At 39.5% G+C, this 24,318-nt stretch overlaps 1 protein-coding gene across 1 annotated transcript in view; it reads left to right on the forward strand.

Annotated features, from left to right (window-relative positions):
* The first annotated feature begins 5,875 nt into the window (after positions 1-5,875).
* LOC130172344 (zinc finger protein 236-like) overlaps positions 5,876-24,318 on the forward strand; it is a 54,188-nt gene continuing 35,745 nt past the window's right edge. Inside the window, exons 1-9 of the mRNA XM_056381001.1 lie at positions 5,876-5,974; positions 7,473-7,612; positions 10,440-10,604; positions 10,718-10,896; positions 12,405-12,535; positions 14,040-14,212; positions 20,365-20,487; positions 22,709-22,882; positions 23,690-23,867. Coding sequence (XP_056236976.1) covers positions 5,923-5,974; positions 7,473-7,612; positions 10,440-10,604; positions 10,718-10,896; positions 12,405-12,535; positions 14,040-14,212; positions 20,365-20,487; positions 22,709-22,882; positions 23,690-23,867 — 1,315 coding nt within the window. The 5' untranslated portion in view covers positions 5,876-5,922. The remainder of the gene's footprint in view (positions 5,975-7,472; positions 7,613-10,439; positions 10,605-10,717; positions 10,897-12,404; positions 12,536-14,039; positions 14,213-20,364; positions 20,488-22,708; positions 22,883-23,689; positions 23,868-24,318) is intronic.

The raw sequence follows: 24,318 nt of genomic DNA on the forward strand, positions 1-24,318 counted from the left end.
GGGTGTATGCGTGTTTGTATTTATAGTGACTGAGGAGAGGAGACATCCAGATGTGCGGAAGCTGGGGGGGGAAATCGATACAGACGATGGCTCTCAAGCAGGTGATGAGCATAATGTCATAATGCAGCAAGGATGGACAGGGATTAATATTTAACAGTAATCTGGACTGAACAGATGGGCAGTGATAAAAATGCTGAGGAGTGTGAGGATGAGGTGACAGTGAGTGGTAACATAGTAATCAAAAACAGTCATCAAAATAAGTTGAAACAATAATTAATTGGGGATGATAATAAGCTCTTCTGGTAACACAGCTCTCTCATTAATATCAATAAAATACTTATTGGCTACCAATAAAACAAAAGGTTAGGGAATAAGGGGTACGTAGAAATAAATTACACTGTAAGTATTTTTTAAAGTACTGAGTACTTACTTGGTACAGTTGTACCATATATTTTTACAAAACCGATTTTAGGGTATTGCAATGTGCAAAGGTTTTTAAACTTGGTTGAATTATTACCAATATAGTTTTAATGATTGGAATGTATTTACTTTAATGGGTTTTGTATGTGGAGTGCCTGTAAAGTAGTTTATAGTTTGGTAGGTTATGTTTATGTTTTTAAAATAATGAATAAATACTAGGCAATAAAATAAAGTGTTCTGTTGTTCACCTCCTTTTCACTGTAATAACTGTTACATGGTACATTAAAGCTTATCAGAAGGTTGTATTCTTTGTTTTCTTTTTTTAATTAAGTTTAAATGTCACGTGTAGTTTGGCTCCTTTTCATGACCTAGCTGCTGTGAAAAGACATAAAGGCTAAGTATGAAAGGACCCTGTTTGTACCTAATTATTCTGTATTTAATGGCAGACTGAAAAAATTACTCACTGCGTCATTTACTTGTAGGTACCCCTCTCTTTAACCCCTCGTTTCCTGAGCTTGAAGTATTTCCTCAGTAACCTGTGTGTACAAAATATTTACTCTGTAACTTCTGGTCTGTAATCTAAGGCATGACCCATCTTTGCATCTTAAATTTGTTAGTGAAAAGTATTAGACTACATTAACGATCAGATTACATAACTATCTTGGAACAACCCTGATTACAGTACAAGCACTTCATCAGAAGACTCTCATCTATTAAAATTGTCCCTCCCTGACACTATATGAACACAAATCTATGAATAGAAGGAGCGAATGTAAAAACTATTTTCTGTACGTGTTCACTTCCTCGTATTATGTACTGTAGGGACGTCCATGGTGCTCTGCTGACCTTCAGCATGAAATGAAGAGTGTCTGATGCCTCTGGTGTGTTTGGAGGGGCTTTCTCTTTTCCGAAGATGGACAGCCATGCATTATTGATTACAAAACACTCCTGCAATGCTATTTCATCTTTCAAGCACAGCTGACTGTGAGTTGGGCTTTATTTTAGAGCAGCTCAGGTTTAGTTTGTATTAATGTGTGCACCTTTTTCCATTGGCTGTGTGGTTTTGTTTGTATAATGCTTTCTCCCCACACCAACCACCACCCTCCTCCTTCCCCTCTCCCCCTCTAACACCCCAGTGGGAGGCTAAATGGTAGATATGCAGAAACAACTCCCTTATCTCAACATCCCTCTGCACAGTACACTGACAGAGAATTGCACAAGACAAAAGACAAAGGTAGGCACAGACAAACCAATGTGGTGCAATGGGAGGGTGAAATGAAATCTAGTGGCTATCACACCGACTCAGTCACATCTAACAGCATTTATTTTACTTTCGCTTGAGGTCTGTGTGTGTGAAAAAATAAGTAGTTATAACAGCACACGCTCTGAGACACTTTGTGTACATATGAAGATCTAACACTAACGCTGAGAATGCCTGCATAATTCACATTTTGTCTTACTGCCTACATTTCATTTGCGGGTCTCATAACACACCTAATGTTTACTGATTTCTCTGACACTCTAAGCCTCGACTAGTGTTATTTTGAAAAAGGTGCATGCCCATAACAACATCTCATTGTAATTCTAATTGTGTGTTTCAATCACTGAGAGTGAAATTTTCCGTTTGCTGAATTCATAATAATATTCTATCTTAAGGGTTCATTGTGCTTTATATTATGTTTGACTTTTCAAAGTAAAACATAAAAATTCATTGCATGTTCAGGAAGCTTCTTCACTAAAGCAGAGAGCCAGCAGTCCAGAGAGTGTTGCTGAGCATGGCCTTACCTCCCTGGTCCCCCGTTGAGGATGGTCACAGAGGAGGACGCCCATGGCGACCGTGGCTGTCAGATGCTGTTTCCATGATGCCGAAGAATGATTGGTTTCATGGATCCGGACAGTGCTCTCTGACAGCGCAGGGGGAGACTCTGCCACACCTGGGAGAAGAAGCACTGGCAGGATGTGAAATGTTACTGAACAAGGTCATTCCAAGGGTCATCGTAAGACCTGTCACCCCCCCCCCCCCCCCCCCCCCCACCCCCCACTGCCATCGAGGAATTTACAGCCCGGCCTCATGCTTCATATGGAGAATATTGGGTCTGAATTTCTCCTTTGTTTGAGATGGGAGTCTGACTTAGTCTTTGTCTGCCTCTGTGCGAGGTGGTGGTGAAGCTGCAGACAACAATGTCCTGGTTTGAAAGGGGGAAACATACAAGTCAAAATCAGCAAAGACCCTTCAGTCAGTGGATGGTTCTGTTCTAACTGTGAATAGTCTGATGTCAATAAATTGCAACCGAAGCTTCTGACTGCTAAAACATCAAGGAATAAATCTTTAATTGCACAGGGGTTTTCACAAGGTTCCTCATCTGCAAAGGGATGCAAACAAGCACCACATTTTCAAGTCTGACTCATGTCTAGTCTAGTCTGAGGAAAAGCTCAGCCGGTATCGTTGATGCCAGTGTTGTTGTTGACGCTTGTTAGCATGAATGACAAGGCTAGAGATAGGAGTCAACAACAGCAGTTCTCTCACTCTCTTTCCCCTCTCAGCATGTTTTTCACAACATGACTTTAGCATGTCTCCTGGAGAGATGGGCTTCCTGACAACCCCACTCCCAGAGCCCATGACAATTTTAATGATTGATCACTCTCCTCTTGACTGCAGTGAGAGGAAAGAGAGCCGACCACAGTGCAAAATAAAAAAATAAAAAAAAAGGAGAGGGAGGAAAGAGGGGCGTGGACAATTCCACAAGGTCAGAGTGATGTCCAGTCTTTTGTTTTCAGTGGTGAGATCAGTGGCCTGCGCAGCCGCGAGGGGACAGGCAGAGTAACTGGCGGCGTGGCAGGAACAGATGTTCTTACACAATGAACATGCACTTGGTTGGTTGCTTATTCGCTAAAAGTCAAGGGGCTGACTTCCCCTTTTTGGAAACAAAGAAAAACACAGCAAAAGAGCCATGGCTTTCCACCTGTAGGCCTATATAGCGGGGGAAAATGTTGCTGAGGCAATCAGGCTCATATGCAGTATGATTTACGCCCTGCTAAAGATACACCCATACAACAGATGGGCATCTATTTATGGGGATGATAATATTTTACAGTTGCACATAATCTTGGTGTGTGTTTGTGTGTATATGGGATGTTTCAAGATTTTTAGGAGGTAAAACACTCTTTTTTTATTCCTCAATGAAAAACATCTAGTTTAGGTGGCACATTATTTCTTTGTTCAGACAAGGTGACTATTCCTTGTGGTTCTTTTTTTGTTTGTTTTTACTCCAAACTACACAGAAATGTTTTTTATTCTGTATCTATACTACTCACCATTGTTAACACTACATACACTTTCCAGGCAGCAAATACAGGGAACATGTACTATGTTTAGCATGTAGAATATGACTCAGTGCTCTGAATGGAGTACTTGAGGTCAATTATCTACTAGCTCATCAAACAGTTGTACCAGAAGTTTAAATTGTAGAATAATGTACAAGGGAAAATTATTTTTCCTGTACAGCTTCTCTGAACACTGATGGTAGCAGGAACAGTAACTTGTGGAACACACAGGTTTCTCACAATTGCATTTCAATTGTGAATGATAATACTACACTCAGCACATGCAGATACTGTAGCTCCTTCTGAAAAGCATAAAACCAAAAGTATACATATGTGGTGTCAAAATAAAATTCCATGACTTCTCCATTCTATTCTTATGTCAGACTTCCTCTGTTTGTACAGTAAATGTTTCTCTAATGAGATAAACATTCACACACATCCCATGACTTTAAACATTGACTTAAATTATGAGATTTATTGTTTTTGGTCACAAAGATAATCTAATCAATTAACCTACACAAATAAATTTAAATCATTCTTGTCATCCATAATAACTTGTTTTTCCTTTATTTTAATAATGAATTCGTAATTGAATTCACCAGTTTGCTGGGAGTCATTAAACTGATTCAGATCCAGAGGAGATCTGAGCGAAACACACATTCTTTGAGGCAGCTGAGATCAGTAGCACACTCCTGAACGGGACCAATCCCATTTCATCAGCAGAGTCAGCTTGTTGGCATCTACAGGATTATTGGCCCATAAATGGCAAAAGCCATTCATAACTCATTGCCTCCCTCTGCTGGAGACAGCAAAGACATTTTACAACGTGCCTCCTACCCTGTTGGAAAATCAATATGATATTGTCTAAGGCGCTCAGTTGTGAGTTCAAAAGTAACATATCACACTTTACGATATCTTTATATCTGATATTCTTAAGGGACTTAAACTATGTCATGGAGGAGTTTATAGTCGCTTATCATTCACTACTTTATGGTATTTTTATATGGTATTGGTAATATTCCAGTAGTATATCTGCAGGTACTATATGTGTCACTGGCAATCGATACTGAGTTTCATATACTTTGTTGTGTTTTTTCTCCTATAGTACTAGAACTAGGATTTTTCTATTTCGAATTACAATTTAGTGTGTTTGTAACAGTCAAAATAAGTGACTTTCTCTTAATAGAATCAATGTAATTATGACCTTAATATTCTTATATTTTCAACTGAAAATCTATAGTTTTGTTGTAACATTTATGACATCCCTGCATAGTTCTTTTTCATTAGGGTAAAAATGACAATGACTCTTTTGTAAACAGCTTGCTTGATGATTGCTATGTTTGGAAAATGCTTGAACTTGTGAATTAAACATTTCCTTTTAAATTCCTTTTTTTCATGTTCACTTTCAAAGTTTAAACAGTTTGTTTACTGTTGTATACATTGCCAAATTAAACTGCTTGGTGGCTGCGGGCCTCTATTAATTATATTTGAACAAAAATTAACTCAGGAATATACACAGTGTAAATTTAGCCTATGGTACACAGAACAGGTAATGTAGCACCTTTACCTGTTGGGCCTTATCATTTCAGTGTGCAGTGTTCAATGTGTTTTAGTGGTATATATTGCCAAACAATTTGCTGTAAGTAATATTAGCACAAAACCGGCAGACTCATGGGGCGTTCAGGGCCCCTGAGGGTTTACAGTACAGCTAACAGCAAGGCTAAAGGTGCCTTAAAGGTTATTCTCATAAATAACTAAAAACTTAGAGTTGGTGATGGGAAAGTGGTCTGTGACCTTTGGACCCCAATGTATGCACATGTTTCTTACATATTTTCAAAGTAGGGCATTTACATTTGATTCAGCCACATTATTTGAGAACAACAGGAAGAACAAAATGACAGAAATAACCAGGTGTACACCATCAATGTGCACATACTATAAATATGACATTCATTAGTTATTCACAATTATAACTTATCCCACTCCCATTATCAGAAGAGCTACAACTTGTTGTTTTTGTGTGTACCTGTATGCATGTACAATGATACAAACGGTAGATGTCTCCCTACTCCGTGCAGCTGTGTGTCTTCATGGGTACGCCGCTGCCTACAGATGACCGAGAGTCGCCATTTTGAAAAGCAAATCGTTCACAGCACACCCGCCCTGAGTACTGGAACTATGCCGCGGGGCCGGCCTCGCAAACTGAGAGTTAAAAGCAACGACGAAACAGGTAACAAGTACCAAAATGCAACGAATAAAAAATACCGATTATGGGCTATCCAAATAACCTGTTATTGACTGGATAAACATCTCTGTAGCGTATATAATAACACTTCAATGTAGTGTATATAGTCCCCGGATATAGTATTGCGGGTGGGCTTTGCTTTGTGCGGCGAAGGAGTGATTGAGGCGGAATGATATTAATAACATTTCGGTGCCTCTTCTTATTGGCTTCCAGTCTAAATTGGTGTCCGTAAGGGGAAGAACCGCGATGTCGTATAACGTTAGTTGATGTACACTGTTTACACCTTATATTTGTTTGTTTGTAATTCGTCGTTAGCTTGTTGTTGCTAACTAGCTCGCTTTGCTATCGTTAGCTTCGCAGCTAACACGCTATAATATTGTCCATTGTTACTTTGATCTCGTGAAGCGCTGTAGCGAGGCTGTCCAGCTGCTGATGGACCAGTTGTGTATGGCCAGAACAAGTTGTCACTTTCACGAAGTAACATGACCTAAATAAGTTGCAATGTGTTATCGGAATGCATCCAGGTTGCTAGCATGTTGATGCAAGCATCGGAATACAATATTTAGCTTAGTATGTTAACCCGTTAGTCGGATAACTTATCTGTAACGTTACCATGTGATTCAGATGATGGGTGAACTAACTTGGCTGTCAACAAAATCAACACAACGTCACATCAAACACAAATTTCACATTGGATTCGTGTCCTATAAATCAAGCACACACTGAGTTGGTCTTGCCTGTAGCCGTGACAGCGAAGATGGGCTTGTGAGCCCAATCTGTTGAATACCCAACAACAGGTTCCCAGCCGAAACGTGAAATAATCTTGTCTTTTCCCGAGACTGTAAATGTACCGTGTACTTTAAGCTAATATAGTGAAATCAAAGTATAGAATAGTTTCTGTCATTGATTTCAACCCCCCTTTGAATTATAAAATCTTTATTTTCCTTCAAAACCTACATCAGACTAGACTAATGTAGACTAATGTATCACTAAGCTCTGATATTTTAGTGGGTATGATTGTCTGAAGTAGGAAGGATATCACATTAATCTAAATGAAAACAATCTAATTTAAAATACTGATTATAGGAGAAATATCTGCAAGCTCAGTTGAGTACTATTATTTTCATTATGAGCTTTGGTTATTAGCTTCCACTGCTATTCTATTCTACTTATTTCTGAAACTCATACTCATTCCTGCACTTCAAGGAACACCGAATTAATGCGGATGCCTGGTGATGCCAGGTCATGTCCATAGTATGCAGCCACTTCAGTATCTAGCACTACTTTGAAATTCTCCAGAGAGCATTGTCATATGATGTACTGTATAAAAAGCACTACTCAGATGCAAACAGTAAAGCCACCGAGCACAGCATCTGTGTAGTTGAAGATGCACTCTATCTTATACTTGAACTATTCCTGTCAGGAGAAAGCATCTAAAACCAAATTAAGATATTGAAGTGTTCTCTGTTGTGCTTCTCATCAGATGCGGATCCCAGTGAAACTAAAGGGGAAAGTTTCAGTGATGGAGAGCTCAAGGACAAGAAGTGCACGATATGCTGTCAGATCTTCACCACTGAGAGTCAGCTGCAGAAGCATCTCCGTGAACATGAGGTCAACGATAAGGCAAGTGCAGCACGGAGGTGACGGTCAGCCATGACAAAAAAGTAAATGTGTAACAGTTTTTAACCTTTAATTATCCAGAAAAAGTAAGCAGAGCATGCTTGGTCTATGGCATCTGCCCATGTATTTTGTATTTTTTACAACATTCAAACATTCAAATTTCTCTTAGTGGGACTGCATCCATTTGTTGTTGGTCAAACAGGTGCCCAGTAGAACCACACTGTTATTATTGGCCTGAAAACAGCTACCCTGGAGCAACTGAGATTTAAGTGCTTTGTATAAGGCCACCTTCAGGGTAGTTTTCATAGTGCTCTGAAATAGTAATTAAACATAAAATGTGATCTGCGAAGCAAAATATTTATTGGGTAATTGCATTTCCACTGCAGTTAACAGCACCAATGAATCACAGCTGTTTGACTTCCAATTGTGATGAAAAGGCTCATATTTGTTGTGCCTATCAATCAGAAAGTTCAGCAAGATGCTGTCATATAAAGCCAGGCACCACGAGGCAGCTGGACAAATGGGAGATGTGATGGAGGTAGGGGTGATAGCATGCAAGCCTTACAGCAGCAGTAAGACTCATCCGTGAGGTTGTTAACCTGTTATGGATTACCTTCACAAAGTACAACAAAAAACTCAACACTTTGTGGGACTTGAGGAAACTCCTAATTGCACAATTTCACCTGAAGATGATAACTGACTAGGTGTAGTCGGATCCGAAATGGATGGCATATTGATGTCCCAGCTACAGGTTGGATTTGGTGCAAGCTAGCGGCTTATCGTCAAAGCTGGAGGTGTCCTGGATTTTTCAGCCCAGATGATTTTTCACAATCTAGAAATATTAAACTACCAGGTGCCATTGCTTGTTTGGCAGCCCCCAAATGTCTGGAACGTTCTGTAACCAGCACCACGGTGGACATTGTCCTGGATCTTTGTCATGCAGGACATATCTGGAGTCATTTACTCGCCCGTATGCACAATTACATTAGATCCACACAATTTTGTATTGCCACATGCTTTCACTTAACCAGAGTGTTTACTAATATTGAAGATGTAAATGAGCACAGCCTCAATTGAGCTGATTGAATAAACTGCTGCCAAATAAGACCTGATGCTGGGTTGTTCAAGATGTGTCTTGTTGTGCTTGTCAAAAGCAAAGCAGCACAAAAGCGCATGATCTTTGCTTCTGAAGTTTGAATAGTGGAAACTGTCATGGACCTGCAGTGACACAATCTCAAACCTGCTGGAATGGAAAATCAGTATGCGAGAGTTTTAGTAGTTGTTCAAATGTTTAAACTCACTTGATAAGAATATGTGAATGGCTGCTGACTGGATTTACTATGAGTTATTCAAGGGAAAAATGCATACATTTACTGCTGCTGCATTGCATTGTTGTTCTTTTTTTGTGTTTTGTTGCTATAGAGAATTTACAGCAGAACTGAAACTGAAATTTTGCTGAGAAGGGAAGAAGTTGTTTATCCAACCCCACCTCACCACCCCTGGCTGGGGTCTCACACTCTGTGTTGGTCAATAACTGTCTTGAATAGCACTGTCAATATTACTAGATGTTGATTCACAGCCACAGTCTGCTGCAGCGGTCACTTGCCAGTAATAGTAAATCTGATTCAGTGGCTATTTGAATCAATTTCCATTCCCTCCTACCACTTTATGTGCTCCTACATAGGGAAATCCTAAAATAAACATTGCAGTAACTCAGAGACATTAATAGCGCTTGAGTCATCAAATGAGTCAAAGGGTGCTGCTAATTTTTCATTCTTGGAGGCAGATCACGCTTTATAATGTATGATAATTATCATGTGTTGACATACTGCGTGAAGGATGTTACTGCCCATCAAGGCGCTACAGTGTGATGATGTGACTCTCTTGGAGTCGGCAGAGTGACTGGACTGATTTGTGTGGGAACTTATTCCTCTAAGGAGCAACAGATGTTTTTTTATTGGGGAAAATCATGTTTTCTAATTAATAATGCATGTTTTTAAAAGTACACAAGCAGAATAAATGTGCAGTAATTAAAGCTGAGTAATGCAAGTTTTTATCGTTGCTGAGTCTCTCCATTTAGCAGTTGCTTATAGCTCCAGCAACACTCACATCTTTTCAAATCTTTTGCCTTCTCCCCTTTTGAGATCCACGTACAATCACTTGCTGTCTCGCTGCATCTCTCTCTCTCTCTTTACTGAAACTAAGGGGCTTGGTTTTTCACTCCATGCTATTAACAAGAACGTTGAGTAAGGGAAACTCTCTGCTTTGGTCACTTCTCCTGACCGTCTCTTTTGGAATGAAAATATGACATCTCACTTCAGTTGCACCTCTACCAATAGTTGTGGGCCATTTCAATTTCAAGGCCACTGTCTTCACCTACACTGGCACTTTCTCTAGACTGAAGCGCGGTGCCCAAGGGGTCTGCCAGTCTGAGTGAGACTCACCGGTGTCAGTGTGTTACTCTCCGCCATCACACGATTCAGAAAAAACTCTGAAATGAAGTCTGTCGGCTCCTCTTATAGAAATGGAATTTAATATTGGAGCTATTTGTGCCTCATTAGAAATATTTTTTTACGTTCTCTGGAGATATTCTGTACTTAAGTACTGCGGTTTTCTGTCTTTTCTGTCACAGCAAATGTAGTTGCTTCAGTCAGTTAAAGTTACAGACTGACTGTAATGCAATACGGACTCCATCTGGTTTGTCTGTCCACACTGTCTCCAGCGGGAGTAAGAGTTAGGACTGTATTGCAGAGAGAGGTGTGAGGTCTATTAGACTTGCATTATTCACTGTTTATTTGAGTTATTTAAGTCGTCTTCTTTTCCTTTGCAGCCCCATCGATGTGACCTGTGCCCACAGACATTTAACGTTGAGTTCAACCTCACCCTCCACAAGTCCACACACACCACCTCTGACTTCACCTGCCCCGTTTGCAATAAGAAGTTCTCCCGCATCGCCAGCCTCAAATCTCATATCATGCTGCACGAGAAGGAGGAGGTTAGTCCCCTCACCTATCAAACATAAAACCGTCATGATTTGCTTTCTGTATGTATAAAAAAAAACAACTTTTTTTTTCGTCTCCTTTCTTTACTTTGTGACAACCCCTGCAGAATCTGATCTGCGCAGAGTGTGGAGATGAGTTTGTTCTCCAGAGCCAGCTCTCTCTGCATTTGGAGGAGCACCGTAAGGAGCTGTCGGGCATCAAGGTCTATACCTGCAAGACCTGCGAAAAGGAGTTCAAGACATCTTCACACCTCAAGGAGCACACAAAGAGTCATGTCAAGATGAGGTCAGACAGGGATTCACACATTACTTTATTACATTTGACCGTGTCAGGTAGAAAACGGCTTGAGTCTAACAGCTATTAAAAGGAAGTATTAGGATCTTGTTCTAGGCAATTTACAATCTAAAGACATTCTTGTGAAAATCTTTTAGGTGGGCTAGTAGCAGATTTCATTACAAATTGTACAGAATGACACTACTGAAATTTTTTGTATAATCCTCCATGATGCAGGCATTATTTCCCTGAACATTTTGATGGTGAAAAATATTCACTAACTGTGGTCAGGGATAAACCTCCATCCCTCAACAATATCTGAGTTTCTAAAAGCGTGTGTTGACCGCCTGTAGACACGCACAGACGGTCTTGGCATTTAGTGGAATGAAATAACTGCACATTTGTACTTTCTTCTTCAACCTTGTGAACTGAATTCACTTTTTTTCACAAGCATCAATATGTAAATGTTCGAATAATCCTATAAAAGGGCAACTGTTCTCAGTGCTGTGTGCAAACCTTCTATAGGCCGTTACCAAGGTCAAAAACTGGACTTGCAACAGCAACAATAACAAGAAAAACTTGGAAGGATGTCATCAGTGCATCTTATTCTGTACATGTGATTGCATCTAAAACTAGCGACCAAAGAATGTCAGTACTGCAGACAAGTGAAGGCATCAGAAAATACCCAATCAACTGAGATGGTCAAACACCATAGATCCATAGTCTACGAATTTGGCATGTGACAGTATATTGTGGTACAATGCTCTGCAATATAAAAACACTACTAAGTGCACTGTGAAACTAAAAAAAATTGGTATAATAAAGTGAATCTAGTTGAAATTCCAGCCGATGTGCCTTCACTATAAAAAGCTAAGAGCAGGGGCTCTTGAAAGCAATGATTAGCACCTTATTTGTTTATATGAGACAGTGCACATTAATCGAGGCTAATGTTAACGGCATCAATGTAAACATGGCAGTGTTAGCTCAACAGCAAATTTGCACCTATAGTCCGGATGCATGTAAAAATGATAAAAACCAATTTCTATGTAATAAAGTTACAAAAATAAGGGAAACTGGAGGAAATGTCACACAACACTTTGTCCTATCAATCCTAAACCAACAATACAGTCAGACAGATATAAAACACCACAAGTTAATATATAAAAACATCAGATTATTGATGATTACACATCTGAGAAGAAATTAACTTTTCAGTCACATTTTGTTAAAGATTTCACACCAAAGTGTGAGTCTTTTGTGTTGCACAGTCTCATATTTTCAATCGACTTAAATCTGATTGGTGACTACAAACTGCTGCGCAAACATTATGCAAAGTGACCATGTGCTGTCACAGTTTCAGCTGCACCTTTTTGTTTCATGGTGCAGAAATTACTATAAACATGTAAAGGATTTGTGTATTATTGTGTATTGCTGTGATTTTGATAATTACCTGTGATCCTCTGTCAGTGCGTGTTATATAAAAGCATTTTGACATTTTTTGGTGTTTACTCATTCCTCAGGCCGCTCACCTCTAGCTCCAGAAACTACAAGAAAAACATTGATCGCAGTGGGTTCACAAACAGCTGCCATCACTGCGGAAAAGCGTTCAAAAAGCCCAGCCAGCTCGTCAGACACATACGAATACACACAGGTGAGTGAAAAGCACTGAAGCGGGATGATATGTGTAGGTTATGGAGATATACAGTAATGCATATCCACTGAGTCATGCTCAGAGGAATTACTGTAAAAGCTCCCAAGTGGACGATGCTGGTCTGCAGGTTCTACAAAACTTGAGGGGGATCTTTTCCAAGGTATGGGTGGGATGTGGCATCAGGCTCAACAATAACCTGCCGTCCCAAAGCCGTATGTTGTGGGCGCAGCAGGAGAGTTTGTGGGCGTGTGGGCAGTGCAGGCACAAAAATGAGAGTTGCGAGTTTTCTCTTTTGATTTCATTTTTTTAATGGCTCCTAAATTGGATTCTAGGCAGTATTGCATAACTGAAGACTCACATTTGTTTTTCTAAACTGAACTTTCTCTGATTAAGTTTTCTTCGATACTCTGACTCCAGACATAAGCCCACTGACTCCTGAGTGGTATGCTGTGTTCACACTCCATTTCTCTCCGTTTTAGCTCAATTTATCATTTAGCTGCCATGCAGAGATGTTGTGTGGGTTGAATTTCAATATGCTGCTTAAATTCTAATATTCTTGTGTTTCTCTGCGGTTGTTCAGCCGCCCGAGTTCAGGCAATGTAGCCAGTGGCTTCCACCCACATGTTGTTTACACATCATCCACATGTTAATTTGTTTGCTCTGCTGGTTGGCTGTATGAGTAATGGTGGATGGAGTTGATTCCTCTGTGCTTCGAATCTCAAACAGCCCTTAAGCTGATGAAGTCAAGAGTCACTTTGGGAAACTACAGAAACACACATAGACACAATATGCTCTCTCTCTCTCTCTTGCTTTCTCTCTCGCTCTCTCTCTCTCTCTCCTCTCTCTCTCTCTCTCTCTCTCTCTCTCTCTCTCTCTCTCTCTCTGACTCACAGAGGAGTTGGTAAGACTGTATTTCAGATATCTTTATTCAGGCGTAAAACAATAATACCAGAGATGTCCTTCTGTTGGTGCCATTGTGACAAATTTGCATAGTCAAACTGATATTGAAATTAGAGCTATTTTAATATGCATTACTATAAGAACAGACTCAATAGTGGATTTGTTCAGTATTGTTAAGTTATTAAGTCCTAAAAATTGACACAACCATGGGGGTGACCGATGGAGGGGGGGGTTAGGGGGGGTGTCATGTAGTTTTTTTTCTGGCTAAATTATTAAGTTAATTTAAAAAATGTCAAACTCTGTTGAAACGGTCAAGGAAACAACATAATTTTAGCAAAATTCAAACATTCAAGTAAGTTTTTTAAAGTCAATTCTGCTCAAAAGATGTCACAATCATTTAATGATCCACTGCTGTAACCTGCCTCAAACGCTGCTGTGAATAGTCCGAATTTAACAGGAGAGAGTGATATGTGAGGATATCTTAAAGAGGCTCCCAGCCATCACTATTTTCATTTTATTTTGAAGTTATTCATTTAGATTCTAGAAATTACAATTCCAGCCTCTCGAGAGCTCCTGTTTGACCTGACCTTGCCCTTCTCCTCAGGTGAGAGGCCCTACAAGTGCACACATTGCGGCAAGGCTTTCAACCAGAAGGTGGTGCTGCAGACTCACATGGTGAGACACACTGGAGAGAAACCTCACCTCTGCATGTTCTGCCCCGCTTCCTTCTCCCAGAAGGGGAACCTGCACTCCCACGTTCAGAGAGTTCATTCTGAGGTAAGAGCACAGTACTAGAGGTTCAAATACAGATTTCAGTCTTCAAATTCTGCATTGGAAATATCTGTGTGTGATGTGATGCCAGCAATATCATTGGCTTCCAAAAACAAACAGCTGTTTTGTAACAGTGTAAAAAGATTTGTGTTTTGTTATAGTGCACTTTCATTTCACTTTCATGTATTCAGTTTCCGTCACTGAAGGAACGAGAAAGGCATGTGCAACAGATCCATCACTACTTGAATCCTCTGAGAACTGAGAAACAATTAGAAATAAAGTGTTGTGTAGAGTGTTGTGACAACTGAGAGATTATGTTCCGTCTCAGTTCTTTTGATTCCTGCAGCTTTTATTATCTGTGTAAGACAGAGGAAGCAGGAGGAACCTTTGCATATTTCTCACTGAAATCTTATTTATTTATTTATTTATTCGTTAAACAGACGAGCAGATGTTCCCCTGTCAGGTTCTTGAATGGATTGAATATGCTAAATGAATGAGAATTGATTTTGCCATTTATTTTGGGACTTTCTTTAAATACCTGTGAGAAACTTGAGATCAGGGCAACTGATTGCAGCTGTTGCTATCATTGCTACTATAATTGGAGAGAGATTTGTTAATGAGGCCTTTCAAATGACACCAGGTTTTTCTGGTTCAGTTGTTCCCTTCTTTTTTTCCTTGTACATCTCCTGTGTGATATACGGTAACGATACGGTTGTTGAGAAAATCAAAATACAGACAGATACCTTTATTTTAGTGGTTTGGTTTTTTAGTGTATTTACTTAGTAGTGTATTTACTTTACTTTTAGTGTATTAAACCAACTACTCCACCAACTACTTTTTACTCCAGCCAACTTAACTGAAAGCTATAGTTATGATTTACTTTTCACAGACTAAGATTTTACACGTGAAACTGTGAAATTATAATCTTATAAAATACGACTGTTTGGCTTGTGACTCTTTATAATGAATCAGTTCCTTGTAAAACTTGATTGATTTTAGATAATTACTAAAGTATCTTACCAGGCTTTGGTATTCCACGGTCATCTCTTTCTGGTTGTTTTGGTCATTGTGGTCTCTTTTTGTGCACCTCCCTCTCTCACGCACTAAATTGCCAAGCCTCCTGCTCCCAGCTTGTTACACCGAATGCAGCAGGACACCGTGCCATATTGTTTGTCTGCTGGAAAAGGAATGGGGTGAAATTGCAGCTCTTTTTTCCTCATTTGGTTTTTCGTCTTTGTAAGCACTTCACAGCAGCCAATTTTATAGAGCCCTCCACATTTATCCATCCTAATTTAGCCTGGACTTTGGTCTCTAATGGTGCTCTGTCACTGTGGTCACTTCCTCTTAGTCCCAAACCGTGGCTGAAAGGTCTAAAGAATTGTTCACATCAAAGTCCTCCCTAGGTACCCAAATGTTCATGTTGACAGATAATGAATTCTGCTGTGTGTGGATGTCCATTTGTAGCGTTTGTTAACAAAGCCCATTAAAGGGTAGATTGATAGTGGTGGGAGTGGCGCCTGTTTTCCTAAATAATATTGATAATTGGTTTTCGACACCTGCAAAACTAATGACATTCCCATCAGCCTCAGCTATATTTTGTATTGAGTGCTAATTAGCTAATGTTACCATGCAAACACGCTAAATTAAGATTGTGAACATGGTAAATAATGTGCTAGCTAAACATCGGCTTTTTAGCATTGTCAGTGTCCATCACAGGCAACACTGTGCCTAAGCACAGCCCAGGAGAGACGCTACTCCGGCTGTAGAGTCTTCTTAGTTAAGATCTGTGACTTCCCATAACACATTCTTCAGTGGCAAATGTTGTATCCCAGTCAGGTAACTCTATGGATCTGTCCCAGGTGATTTCAGATAATGTAATGAATACACTTAGCTAAAACTAATGCAGTCTAATAGAGCTGTCCTGCCATAACTCACTTTAGAGGCTGGATTTTGTGATGCCATTGAACTGCATTGTGTTATACTGGTGTTTTAGGCGTTTCTGTTATTTTGTTCATGCCATTTATATCAGTGAGGAAGGCTAAATAACAGAAACCTCTGTTTTTTTTAGTTTTAGCCAGGTATACCTAATAAACTGGCAACAGAGTATACTTCTAGTGATTGTGTTTTTGTAGCATGAATTGAGGCTACATATAAGATTACATCCTTTTTTTAGAGAAACTATTTTTGTAAGTAGGCACTTTGGAAAAGTGGACCACACACATGCTAAGCTGTCACGTGTATCAACGAGAAGGTAGAAATCTAAACTCCACATCCTGTAAAGTTAAAAACTTTAAGAGGTGTAGTATTTATTAAGATCATGTACAGGAAACATTAATAAGGCAGTGTGAATCACAGCAGATATATACATAATGAAACACAGTAATCTTTAACTGTAGACCATAAAAGAGTCAATGTCTCTCATAGGTTATAATCCCCAAATTTGGAATTACTTTATAAATATCTGTACTTATGTAATGAACAAAAATGACTTTCAAGCTGCTGACTTAGTTATACATCTGACAAAGAAAGACAGCAAATTTGTTGCGACCATACAAACACATGTGCACCTCATCGCACCAGTGTGGGAGTTTTTAATGGTCCTTCTTTTAGAATTGACTTGAATCTGAATAAAAAGCCTCACACTGAATTCACTGTGTTGAGCGGCCAGCTTGATTTCATACTTCAGTACATATTTGATTGATGGTTTTCCCTTGTGTTCCAGTACACAGAAAAAGTGTTTGTACATTTACACAAAACGTTACATGGTCATTTTCTTTGAGTGGTTCGTTTGGTGAAACGGGCTGCTGAGTTCACTTTTTCTTACACTTTCTCTTTTTCTTTCTTTCTTTTTTTTTTTTTAACAAAATAGGTACGAACGAATTGAAGTATGAATGTATTTTTTTTCTCGCTTGCCAACATGATTGTGTGTTCCCTGCTAAAAGCCTGTGATGGGGCCAGATGATTGAATTACCTCTGGAAAGCCAAACAGCAGAATAGTTTGAATAATGCATCTAATTTTCGCAAGTGTTCTTCAGCTTTCCTGTTCCAGATAGAGTTTGTCCTTATGATTGACTGACGTTATGAATAAATCATGGTCAGGCATTATTTGCAATAGATTTTGTGAGCCGATGCATACTAAAGATCAATGGGAGTAAAAATGATCATGGTTAAATCCAATTAAGTGTTTGGTCATGTAGGGTGTAGGCATGTTGAGACACTGTCCGGATATGAACGGCATCTAAAATCTTTGCTCATCACAAATTTGGACAGAAAAAGTTGTTTTTCGATTAATCTGTGATCTGCTGAGGAATATGAGTCTACAAACATAAGTGGAAAGTTGACCTCTTTTTACTTTGTTTGTTTTTTCATTACAGAATTGTATGTTTATTTATAAACTAACAATTCAGCAATCTCAATTTTATATGAAGCCCTACTCTGGTGAATTTTTGGCATTTGAATGTCATGTGAGTCATAAATCATGAAGCTTCCTCAAAACACTGCAACTCAGAAAGTGATGTACAGATTTTAAAATTTGAGTCTGTAGTTGTCTGCCCTTTAATTGCTTTATGTATATAGATTGTAAGTAATTCATTAGCAGTTCCAAGAGTGTGGGTTTAGAGAAGCAGCCAGGAGCACCGACACAGAGGCAGAGTGCCGTGCTGCTGTGCACGGGGCCGGCCGCAACAATCCAATATCCAATTTAAAGGTGCATCTCATTTAGAATATTCTCAGTGCTTTATTTTCCCATCAAAGCAAAGTGAAGTTTAGCTCTTTCTGATTCGCTCAGCTGACCTGCAGCTGCGGCATAATACAGTGCGCGCTGTAGGTTAACTTGTGCGTAGGAAAACGGTAGTTCAGCGGTAGAGAAAAATATATATACTTGCAGGTAACACTCTGACTATGCATGACTACCTCACACAACCCCGCGTCAAATAACCCGAACTATCACTTTAAGCAGATCCGTGTCCGACCATTTCTGTAACTTTCTTAAGCCTATAATCTGACAGTCACATCCAGTCGATCCTTCAGCTGTGTGGATGTGAGAAAGAAGCCGGCCAGCTCTTCACACTTCAAACCCTTTCAGTGCTTCAAATTCACTGAACGCTTCAACTGCTTTCATCTGCTTTCACCTTGTACAACTGACACCTTAACTGATTTCAACCGCTCTCAGTTTTCAACACTTGAATTTCTTTAAGTGCTTGAACTTAAGATACAACTCTGATATATCTCTTATGCAAACAATTTACATTTTAAGACATTGTAACCTGTTTTTCTTTGTTCACATGGACTGGCTGCCATAAGCAAACACACTTGAATATTCTAGTTATTATTTAATGCCACGGAACAATAAAAATAATGCATCAACACAACCAAGACTCTGGGCTTGGGTTTTATTTTCTACAGTTTAAAAAAAAAAAAAGTTTATCCCCATCTTACCCTCCATTCTTCCTTAATGTGTGACTACACTAAAGTTGCTGCCCTCAATTTCCTGAAAAAATAACAGTATACATGATAAAACGATTTTAAATATCTCTTATTCCCAAATCTCCCTTGCTACATCAACCATCAAATATGTTTAAACCTCACGCACAGAATCACATCAGAACATGACTTATTAAAATCCTCTTCCTATCTATATTCATGAGTTCCGTCATCTCCCTCTTCTGTCTCCATAGACTGGGTTTCTGTGCTGACCTTTTCGTCATTGTTGCCATGTCTGCTTTCACTCTCCTCACTGCCACTTCATGAAATCTTTCACAGTCCTTTGCTCTCACATCATGATTACCACTACCATGAAAACACACCTCTAGGACCCATGAGAAATTACACTCCTCCTGTGTCCATCCATCTTTTCCCAAATGTTTGTTGTATGTTCACACTCATCCTGAAGCCAGCTGCCGAATAGAGCTCGTCATCATGGCGCTGAGAACACCTTGCTGGAGCTCTTTCTTATCCCCTCATGCTTTCACAAAAACACTCCAGATTCATCCTCTCTAGTGGCTCAGGCCTTCAACCATCTTCACGCTATCTTCACTTCCTGTAAACAGTCCCTGTCCACTGACGCTGATCCTCCACTTCACCTGCGTTTTCTTCTGCATGGAAAAGCAATCAACTTCCCTCATACTTACACACTCAAGTCCCATTTGTTCTTGTAGATTTGTTTGACTGCTCTCACATTTCTAAAAGGTTTTGGACAATTTTTTTTTTTTAGCGTCATATAAAACTTTTTGTCCCCCTTCCATTTACTGTCATTCAGTTATGGATATCTTCATGTTTCAGTTTTCAAACTATTTTTCAGCATCTTATTCACGCCTGCACAGTTTCCAGGATCCCTAGGGGGAAGGTTGAAACTCCAAAAATCTGCCAAACCCAATCAAATGTCCCTGTATCTTCTCTGGACATTTGCTTCCCCGAAGCTCCCCTCAGGCAAATTCAACAAACTCCACTGTTTTCCATCCAAACATCAACACCGCCTCATTCCCAATTCATATTCAGTGGTCGTCACAGGACTGACACTTATTACTAAGATTGACAGATATAAATATAAATATTATGTCTTAGGTCTTGAAGTAAATATAACTTATGGCATATATTAGTTCATGCCAATTTGAATTGTTTACATCGTAATAGAAGAAATAAGGAGCCACCAGGTGGGGTAATTCACAAGAGAACAGTTCATTATTCCTACATATATTATTACAGATAATAATAACTGACTCTAGAGGTGTGAGTACTCATTTATACGTGTAAATGAAAGTCCACACCTTTACCAGTACCAGGAAAAAAGCTAATATATCAACGTAACTTTAATTTCTTTATGAAACTGTGTATTTTGATGAAACCGCGTTTATGCCAACACCTCTAACAAGAGCAAAGAGTGAAGTGTATTTCTGGCATCCAGCAGTTACGATTTCCCATTATGTTTTGAGTTCATTTGGTGATCACTGGGTACTAATGATCACCCTACACCCTACAGAACTTTGACAATTTTTCTGATACTTTTTCCGACTACTGAGGACAGACCAAATGCAGTATGTTTATGTCTTTAAGGTAATATATGATAACTTCAACTAATTACTATATGAAGCTTGTTTTAATTGGCAGTATTCAGTGTCTTGTTTGTGTTTGTTTGTTTTTTTTTGTATGTGCTCTTATAGACTAAAGGGGTTCCGCTGTTTCCGTGCATGGACTGCAGCTGTGTATTTAAGAAGCTGGGCAGTCTGAACGCCCACATCAGCAAAATGCACATCTCTGTGATTGAGGTCCCATCCAGCACTCCGGTAAGAGAGCACCATGTAGAAAACATGAACAAAGTGTTTGTTACCCTTTCTAACCACGGCATCAACTTTGAACACAATCAAGTAAATTCAGTCTCTTCACTCTGCTGGATAATGAGATATACTAAAATTCTCGCCACACAATTAGTTATGATTTATGTTAGTACTGAAGTCAGCTGCTCTGTTTCCCATCACGGAGAGAGAGATTGAGGTTCTCAAGTAATGTCAGTGGCTAACAGCCGTATTGAAACAATTACTTTGGCAGTTTTCTTTTACTTAGTTTAATAAATTTTTCACTCCTGCTTAAAGTCAGACAATTTCACGATCTCATTTTACAGTTGTTTTTTTTCCTTCGTTAAGAAGTAAGTCACTATCACTCAGTTTTGACTGTGAATGAGATTTAGTACTTTTAATTTTCTTTTTTATGGAAACGTGACAGGTACAAACAAGGTAACAAGGGTATATGGTTGTTAAATACTTGATTCCTTGCTTTGGTTGCTTCAAACAAGTCTATTGTCATGATAGTTGGTAGCTTTCATCTCGCAGCCAAGGTATAATTCGTGCTTGTGTTTGTAAAAATTCAAGCTTTTATTTTCCCTGCACGCTGCTTTTTTGTTGCTTAGAGAAAACAGGTTTTCATTTTGCTCTTTACTGGTAGATAACAGTGCTGATTATTTTGTTTTATTGGCATTTCATTATGCTCCATTGCCAAAAACTCAAAAATCTTCAGCTTCATTTCCACTGAAAGAGCAGCACTCTCCTCTGCTGTTTAACAATTTCCCTTCTGCCATAAACCAATCAAGCAGATCTTCTGCCAAATTTGGGCTGGCATGGAGTCTAAAGTGCAGTGTAGAGCCTGCCAGTCTTCTCACTGATGGTCTCCTTTGTCTACAACAATGGTAATAATGTGTCAACATTATTTTGTAATTATTCTGTAATTAATTATAATTTATTATTATTTGCAGTTGAGTGATGTTTAAATGCTGCCTTTCACACACACTCACCAAGCACTTTATAAGGAACACCTGTACATCTTCATATTCATGCAGTTATCCAATTAGCCAATCATTTGGCAGCAGTGCAATGCATAAAATCATGCGGACACAAGTCAGGAGCTTCAGTCAATGTTCACATCAAACATCAGAATGGGGACAAATGTGCTCTCAGTGACTTTGACCATGGCAGGATTGTTGGTGCCAGATGGGCTGGTTTTAGTTTTTCTGAAACTGCTCATCTCCTGGAATTTTCAAACACTACGGTCGGAAAAAGCAAAAACATCCAGAGGGCAGCAGCTCTGTGGACAGAAGCACGTTGTTGATAAGAAAGGTCAGAGGAGAATGGGACGACTGGTTGGAGCTGACAGAAAGGCTACAGTACCTTTGATAAACTCTCTTCAGTATTGTTGTGCATCCCTTTATAGCCACAGTTTACCATCTTCTACTTGCTACTTCCAGCAGGATAATGCACAGATAAAAAAATAATCTCAAACATGACAATGAGTTCAGTGAACTTCAGTGGCCTCCTCAGTCAACAGATCTGAATCCAGTAGAAAACCCGTAGAACAAAAGAGTGGCAGCATGAATGTCGTCCACTAATTAGAACATCGGTGGTTCGATCCCCGTCTCCTCCAGGCCGCTTGTTGAAGTGTCCTTGGGCAAGATCCTGAACCCCATGTTGCCCCTGATAGCTACTCCATCAGTGTATGACTGTGATGTATGAATGTGTGAGTGAATGGGTGAATGTGGCAAGTATTGTAAAGCATTTTGAGTGGTCAGTAAGACTAGAAAAGCGCTATAAAAGTGCAAGTCTATGTAACACATTGTGGAATCCATGCCACAAAAACTCGAGGCTGTTTTGGGAGCAAAGGGAGGAACTACCCAGTATCAGTTTGCTGTTCCTAATAATGTGCTCGGTGAGTGTATGCACACATAACCAAAAAGGCTCACACTGTATATGTAAACAAAACCACTGACAGTATGTATGTCATTGTCTTTGTTGGCGTGATGCATGATGTATCAATGAGTCAATGATTCAGACATAGGCAGACACTAATTAACGTTTGGTTCGATAATACCCAATGCTTTGCTTATTTTATGCTCCACAGAATTCCTAATAAAAATTAATCAGCTTACAGATTATGGTCTGTCCTGGCCCGTTGTCACATTGGTCCTCGACTTCTTTCTTCCTTCTTTCTCCTTCCATTCCCCCTCTTCTTCTCCCACAGGAGACAGAGACGACAGGTCAGGGTCCGGGGGGTTCAGAGGGCGGCGAGGGGGTGACAGATGTCATCCAGCAACTTCTAGAGCTGTCTGAACAGGTCAGCGGGGAGACAGCCCAGCCCCAACCTCCAGAGCCAGCAATTGTCATGGAAACTGCCATCAACCAGGACATCTTGCAGGTGAGCAAGGGACACACACACACACACACAGACACACACACACACACACCGCAGACACACTAAATGTATTAGATGATCAGAAGAAAACCCAGAAGTTATGACGATGGACAAAAGCTCTGCATTTGGAAAATTCTCCTCGTCTTTATGTCCTAGCAGTTAGACAGAAGAGCACACAAACCTGAATGCACAGATCATTCACACACAAACATCAGCAAACTGTCAGTCTACAGCTGAAAAAGCCAGGATGGACCCATTTATACAGAAATTTAGATGACGATTGGAGGACTCTCAGTGGGAATGTATTCGGACACAGAGAAAGAAAAAAGAAAAGAAAAAAAAAATGTTGTCCATAATCTCACTAAAATGTCCCCTTAAATGACGTTTGTTTGAACCCAGATCATATGCACTCTAAAGCTGCTCTCTTTTGGTGACTGAATGGCAGGATTTGTCACAGTGGGCGGTCCATCCAGGTGAAAGAACACAGTATATTAATGCCTTTGTACCAGGAATCTTTATGAATGAGTACTGCGGGAGAGTTGAATAGAGCTTCTGCTCCACAACAAAATAGGGTTTGATTATAAAGGAGCTTTTGTTTCAGACCTGGCTGTATTGTCAGTATTTGCCAAGCCATACCTCATATATAATAATACCAATCCATAGCATGATTAGCTTTAATATTTTTTTTTTTCTTTCGAATTTATGTGTGGGGATTTGTTTTTATGATATCCGTAAATGCAGTTTATTGTACTTGAAAGCATATTTAAGCTTATGTTGTGGCCTGTGAGCAGATGTCTGTTGTTTCTGCAGCAAGCTCTGGAGAACAGTGGGCTGAGTGTGGTCCAGCCGCAGGGTGATGCCACATCCAGAGACTCACAGAGCCAGACCACCGAGGGCACCGTGGTAGAAAGCAAGAAAGTACAAGGTTCAGACAAACCCATCAGGGAGAAGAAAAGGAGCATTTTCAAGAAACCTATACAAATGCCAGGTAGGAGGTAAATTTTGTGAGTTGAGTTTTCGACTCCTTGTGAATTTGTTTTGAAGTTCAACGGGCTTCGTAATTACTGATTAACTTTACTTTATTCTTTGGAAAAATCCTCACAGAAAACCCTGTTACAGAAAAGATTACTCACTAAATCCATTAATGGATCAACAAAAACATCCAATTACAATCTTCCAATTACAATTCATATAACCATTTAATGAGTTTAGTATATTAACTTAGTAAATTACTGAACATTTGCAGATTGAAAATACATTAAAAAGTTTTGCTTCTCTGCATTCATATGATCATAGATTAATGCCTTTGTTTACCGGCTGCTGTTCAAATTAAATCAGCAAATTTATCATTTTTTAAATGTTATAAAAAAGAATAATCATTTATTTTCAAAGAAGACAAATGAAAAGAGCTTTGAGCTGCAGCACCATTCAACTGACAC

Source organism: Seriola aureovittata, chromosome 7, assembly GCF_021018895.1.
Source record: "Seriola aureovittata isolate HTS-2021-v1 ecotype China chromosome 7, ASM2101889v1, whole genome shotgun sequence".
Lineage (NCBI taxonomy): Eukaryota > Metazoa > Chordata > Actinopteri > Carangiformes > Carangidae > Seriola > Seriola aureovittata.